This window comes from Orycteropus afer, unplaced genomic scaffold, assembly GCF_000298275.1.
Source record: "Orycteropus afer afer isolate SDZICR_OR568_19922 unplaced genomic scaffold, OryAfe1.0 scaffold00355, whole genome shotgun sequence".
NCBI classification, from domain to species: Eukaryota; Metazoa; Chordata; class Mammalia; order Tubulidentata; family Orycteropodidae; genus Orycteropus; species Orycteropus afer.
In genome coordinates this window covers 2,215,890-2,222,314 of record NW_006921942.1, presented here as the reverse complement: position 1 = coordinate 2,222,314, position 6,425 = coordinate 2,215,890, and the positions used below count along the sequence as shown (strand labels likewise).

General features: G+C 35.6%; 1 protein-coding gene across 1 annotated transcript in view; it reads left to right on the top strand.

Annotated features, from left to right (window-relative positions):
- Positions 1-2,001: 2,001 nt before the first annotated feature.
- The window catches only part of SCMH1 (Scm polycomb group protein homolog 1), a 248,716-nt gene continuing 244,292 nt past the window's right edge, over positions 2,002-6,425 (top strand). The window contains exons 1-2 of the mRNA XM_007952712.2: positions 2,002-2,095; positions 2,801-2,824. Of these exons, the coding sequence (XP_007950903.2) occupies positions 2,002-2,095; positions 2,801-2,824 (118 nt within the window). The remainder of the gene's footprint in view (positions 2,096-2,800; positions 2,825-6,425) is intronic.

Sequence of the window (6,425 nt, the reverse complement as noted above, 5' to 3'; positions counted from 1 at the left end):
AAATACAAGTTATGAGGCTGTTCTCATGGTCAAGGTGAGAGAGAATGGTGACTTTAATTAGAATATGAGTAGTGAGATTAAGAGAAATGGATGAATTGGGGCTATAGTACAACAGAGTTTACTGATGGATTGGATATGAGTGTGAAACAAGTAGATGCATCAGGGATAATTTTGAGGACTTTTGGCTTAAGGAACTTGGTGATGGAGGTGTCATTTACTAGGTTGGGAAAGACTAGAAGAGGAATAGATTGGCAAGTGATGATATCTAGGATTTTGTTTTAGTCATGTTGAGTTTGAAATATCAAATTGATGACCATGTAGTGATGGCCCACAGGCAGTTGTATACGTGAGTGTGGAATTCCAAAAAGAGGCCAGTGCTGGAAATAGGAATTTAAGAGTAATCTCAGTGGATTGGTGGACAGAAAAATCCTATTTAAATGAGTTGAGGAGATAATGTGAGGGGTGGAAATTAGGAGGCAATGACTATAGACAACTCTTTGAATAAGTTTTTCCATTAAGGAGAACAGAGAAATGGAAGGATGTAGCAGTGATATGTGTAGGAGTAGGTAGAAGGGAGGATAGAGGGTAGACATTACTGTTTGGGGTTTTTTTTTTTTTTTTTTTTTTGGTTGGAGGTAATAGAACAGTATGAATGCTGGTACACATGATCTATTAGAAAGGGGATAGTTGCAAAGTTCTTGAGACAGTGAAAGACAATGGGATCTGGAGCAAAAATGGAGAGGTGGCTGTTTATTTAAAAAAAAAAAAAAAACAAGGACACTTCATCCACAGTAATGGGAGAGAAGGCAGAAAGAATGAGGAATGAGTAGATTCATTCATTCAACAAGCATTAACTGAGCAACCACTGTTACACTAAGAAAAAAAAATGGCAGCTCTGGTGGCATAGTGCCTAAGGTATTTGACTGCTAACCAGAAGGCTGGTGGTTCAAACTCACCAGCCACTCTTCTGAAGGAATGGTGGGCAGTCTACTTGGTAGTGATACCGCCTTGGAAACCCAAGGAAGGGTCGCTATGAGTTGCGTCCAACTCAACAGCAGTGTGTTTGGTTTGGTTTGTAGAAAAGCAAAGACAGTAGGGAAATGTGGTGTAATTTGTTAGTGGTAGTAAGGGTATTTAGGAATTATGACCATGAGTTTAAAGTGAGATCAGTAGCTTGCATTTGTTTTTCTTCATCATTTTTGAGCTGCTGGGGTAGGCATGAGATAGGTGGATGATTAGCTTTAACCAGAGTTAGGATTGAGTTTAACTAGGCAAGTTTAACAAAAAAAAAAAAAGAAGAAGAGGAGGAGGAAAGTAGTTAAAAGTGTTTGCCAGGATTGATTATAATGAGGGACTTGGAATCTAAGCTAGGTAAGAAGAGAAGTAAAGACATAATGGAGTGGTATGATTGATGATGAGAGTGGTAGGGTCAGTAGATTAACTTGAATTTTCAAACAAGGAAAATGTGTTTCCATTATATAAGTAATGTATTATCTTTATAGAAAATTTGAAAATATAGAAATTAGAAAATAGAAAGGGGGAAAAAAACAGTACCCCACCACCCAATGAATAACTAGTGTTTAGGTTTGATGTGTTTCTGTCTTCTAGTCCTAATTTGGGTTGGGGGTTGGTCTCTATTTTTACTTTCTTGCATAATTGTGATTATTCCATGAATATAATTTTTTAAGCAGATAATGTTATTACACATTTCCCATTTTGTTATGTACCCTTTGTAAAAATATCACGGCTGCAGAATACTTTCTCAAGTGATTGCACTGTAGTATGTTAATGAGTCTTCTGTTTTGAACATTTAGGTGATTCCCTCCACCCCTTTTTTTATTACTGTAGATAATGCTGTTGTATGTATTTTAAAATCTATTTTTCCTTTTATTTTGGATTCTTTCTTATGAATAGAATCCATAAATGGATTTCTTTAACAAAAATTCTTGATATACATACTGCCAAATTGGAGAAGTAGTGAATCTTGTGTTTTCTTCCCACATGACTACTTTCTTTCTTCCTTCAGTAATAGATTGGAATGATGTTAGGAAACACAAATATGATCACCTCTCAGAGTCTACATCCCAATATCAAGGTAAGCAAAACACAATTTAGCATGGAAAAATTTTATTTGACATCCTTTTCCATAAAAAGTAGCTCTGGTGGCATAGTAGTTAAAGCATTCGACTGCTAGCCAAAAGGTTGGTGGTTTAAAACCACCAGCTATTGCATGGGAAAAAGATGAGTCAGTCTGCTTTTAAAAATTTACAGCCTTGGAAACCCTATAGGGCAGTTCTGCTCTGTCGCTATCAATTGGACTCAATGGCAGTGAGTTTGATTTTGGTTTTACTATAAAACTTTTGTTTTTAGAGGTCTTAATCAGAATCAACTTGGTTTTGTTGTTTGTGTTAATTGTACAAATAACTCATTGGTTAAAGCAAAAACACATATTGTACTTTATAGAAGTGTCTATCGAAAGCAGTAAGCTTTGCTTTAGTCTAGAAACCAGGAAACCTAGATTCTGAGTACAGATAATTCCAAATTATTGTCATAGCTTTAGGTACAGAGCACAGATCCTTAGCCTATCTGTATTTTCATAGCGTTTTAAAAGTTTAGGCTGGGGAGTAAACAGAATTAAATGGTACATTTCCAGAACTACTAATAAACCTAGTAGTATTTAAAATGAGAGAATTGAACTAGACAAACTCTCAAGCCTCCATCTCACCCCAGAATTTTCACCTTCTATCATTTTGGTGTGTTTGTCATGGTGATTTATGCTGAACATTTTTTTCTTTAATAGAAACTGCTGACATCCTGGAGCTAGGTAAGATATTTTTCTTGAGTTTTCTGTTAAATAAGGGAATTACTAAACCAGGGATTAGATTGTATCCAGTGTTAATAGACTAGAAAGAATTCTGTTTCTGTTTTATAAACTAATGAATCCTGGTGCTCTTGTCTGCCTAATGAGCCCATGTAATTAATCTCATCTGTCACTTCAAGTCTTCCTTTATCTGGAGACCACAGACCAGCTAACAGAAAGGAAGGGAGTACTAATTACAGACTGTCCAGGTAGGAACAGGACCTGAACCAAACTCTGGAAATAACTTTTTATTTCACTGAAGCCAGAGCTAAAACAAACCTCTACTGTCCATAAGTCAGAATTTGATGAAATTTTCCCAAAAGAAATTATTCATGAGATAATTTCAAATGAAAGTAAACCTAAATATTATCTAAATTTAGTAACTAAAGAAAACTGTAATATTAAAATATATCAAATAAACAAGAATCAGATTGATAGTGCATTTGGTTTTCATCCATGTCTTTGAACTGGTTCTTCCTGGTTCCATAAAGTAAAACCGGAACAGACCCAAATTTATAAAATGTGGTGTACTGGAATGATAACCAGAACACGAAAAATTACGAGTCAACACCCTGGTAGAAACTTAATCTTTCTCTTAGAAAACAAGGGCGGCGTGCACATTACATAACAACCAGATTCTTGAGCTACAAAGGGAAAAGCAGTGCCTGGTTGAAAGGTGGAAATGGCCTCTCTGCTTTGAATGAGTGTTGCTTTCCAAAGTCCTGGAAATAACCCAGTTTCCCATATCAGGCTACTGAAAGGGCTCACTATGCCTCTGAGTCTACCATTTTAGGGCTTTGGATCGTAATTTTTCCTGTTTCCATTATCATTCTGGTACACCCACACTTTACAAATTCAGAATGGTCCTGACTTCATTGTATCAGCCATGACTGACCTGGTTTGAAGCCCTATTTTCATCCTGCTTAGTGTACTTCATGACTAGGAATTTAGGAATAAAACTTAATGTATTTCTCATCAGTCTTGTTTTGTTTTATCTTTTCTTTTTTTTTTTTTTTTTTAAGTTTATTTTTTATTGTGATTTAGGTGAAAGTTCACAGAGCAAATTGACTTTCCATTCAACAGTTCATACACATTTTGTTTTGAGACATTGATTGCATTCCCCATAATGTAATAGCATACTTCTCATTTTCTCCCTGTGTTTATCATTTTCCTTAGTGCTTCCTTCTTATCCTTTCCTGCCTCCTTAGCTTTATCCCTGGGCAAATGCTGCCCTTTTGATCTTGTATGATTGATTGTTCTAAGGAGTGCATACCTCCCTGATGTTACTGTTCACTTAAAGGCCTGCCTATCATTTGGCTGAAAGGTGAGCCACAATGATGAGTTCAGTTCCAGGCTTGAAGAGTGATTAGGGGTCAGCGTCTTGGGGGTTCTACCAATCTCTGTCAGACCAGTAAACATGGCCTTTTTATGATCTTGAATTTTGTTCCACATTTTTCTCACACTCTACCTAGGCTCTTCTATTGTGATTCCTTTCAGAATGGTCAACAGTGGTAGTTGGCACCCTCTAGTTTTGGTCTCAGGATCATGGAGGTTCACGTGGTAGAGGTTCACGTGGTCCATTAGTCCTCAGGACTGTTTCCTTGTGTCTTTGATTTTCTTCACTCTTCTTTGCTCCGAACAGAGAAAGACAATCTTAACATCTTAAGTCATGTAAAATCCTTGTGCATGTTACGTAAATATTGGTATCTTGATGCTTTTATCAAATTTTTAAAGTATTTTTATATATTTTGTTACTAAAACTTCACGTATATAGCTTTATTATTATCATCTATTTGCTTCCTCTTGCCTTTTCTTATTACATATTTCTGTCCACTGCCTACTGATAGTGACAGAAAATAACAAAGCTGTGCAACAGTGAACTAGGAGTCAGAACTCCTGGGGTTTGTGAGAACCAACTCTGCTACTCAGTAACTTTATAACTCTGATCCTTAGTTTCCTGATTTATAAACTAGGGATAATAATCCCATTCTGCCTACTTCACAGGGTTCTTAAGATTACATGAGCTAATGGATGTGAAAACATTTTAAAAACTCTCAGATGCTTTTCAACTTTGGAGGATTGTTATGATTTTCTTCTATTCAGCAACTATATTAGAACTTACTCTAAGTCAAATCTTGTGATATTCTTTGAAGTGACACATTTTATGAATGTGAGCTGAAGAAATAAATGAATTAATTTAGTGCCTGGCACTTGGTAAATAATAAATGATAGTCATTTTTGTTATTTCTTAAAACTTTGTTCAAGCTTTCTAAGATAGTAGTGTGTAGTGGAAAAAAAACATGATTGTAGGAGTCAGATAGGTGTTGGTTCCAATTGTTGTTCTTTCACTTACTAGTTTTGTGACTTTAGGCAAATTACTAAATCTTTCTGAGCCTATTTCCTGATTTGTAAAATGGTAATAAAAGCCGCTCTGCAAATATTATAGACATTGGTGATATGGAACATTATCTGGCACAGAGAAGGCACATGACTGTTGCACCTGTTTTTAGTTTTGTTAGTGCCTTGAATAATAACAATTATAATTCTAACAACTTGGGCATGTTTTACACAATTTCTTTGTTGACAGAAAAAGCCTTATAATCAGTGGATACTCAATTTAACGTAAATTTAAACATCAATTTTTAAGTGATGTTAAAATTTGAAAACATTTTTTTCTTGTGAGACTAGAAGTAGCACAGTCAGACATAGCCTCTGATAAATTAATCCTACCTATTTCATTTATCCCATCAAGCGTAGAGAGCAGCTCCAAATAACACATTGAAATAAAATATAATAAAGTTGTCAAGCCTCAGAGTTGGAAGAGACTTTAAAATAACCTAATCTGGCCTACCATCTGACATTTTTAATTTCTTATAAAACATCTTGTCAAAAGGTCATCCATTTTCTACTTGAACTCCTCAAGTTGTTGGGAACTTATAGCCTCCTCAGGCACCTTACTTCATATTGAGACATATTTATTGAACCAAATCTATTTCTTTGTTATTTATATTAATTACACTTTAAAAAAATAGTATTTTATAATGTTTTTGGTAAAGTTTACACAGCCTATTACGCTCCCATTTGACAGTTTCTATACAGATTGTTCAGTGACATTAGTTATATTTTTCACACTGTGTCACCTTGCTCTTTAATTATGTTTTGATTGTTCTGTTTTCAGTATTCTAGTTTCCCTGCCCCCTCATCTTTTCATCTTTGCTTTAGAATAAATACTGACCTTTTTGTTTCATATCAGTGTTTTTTTGGTAGTACACCATATTTACGGCCAATATTCTTTATTGGGGAGCTCTGGTAGCATAGTGCTTAAGGTACTCGACTGCTAACCAGAAGGCTGGTGGTTCAAACCCACCAGCCACTCCTTGGAAGAAAAGTGGAACAATCTACTTCCATAGTGATACCATCTCGGGAACCCAAGGAGGAGGGGTCGCTATGAGTTGGGTCCGACTCAACAGCACATAACAACAACATTCTTAATTGTGTATCCCACTTCGTTGTTTTGTTAAAAGGTGCTCTCCAGGGATAGTTTCTTTCTTTCTTTTTTTTTTTT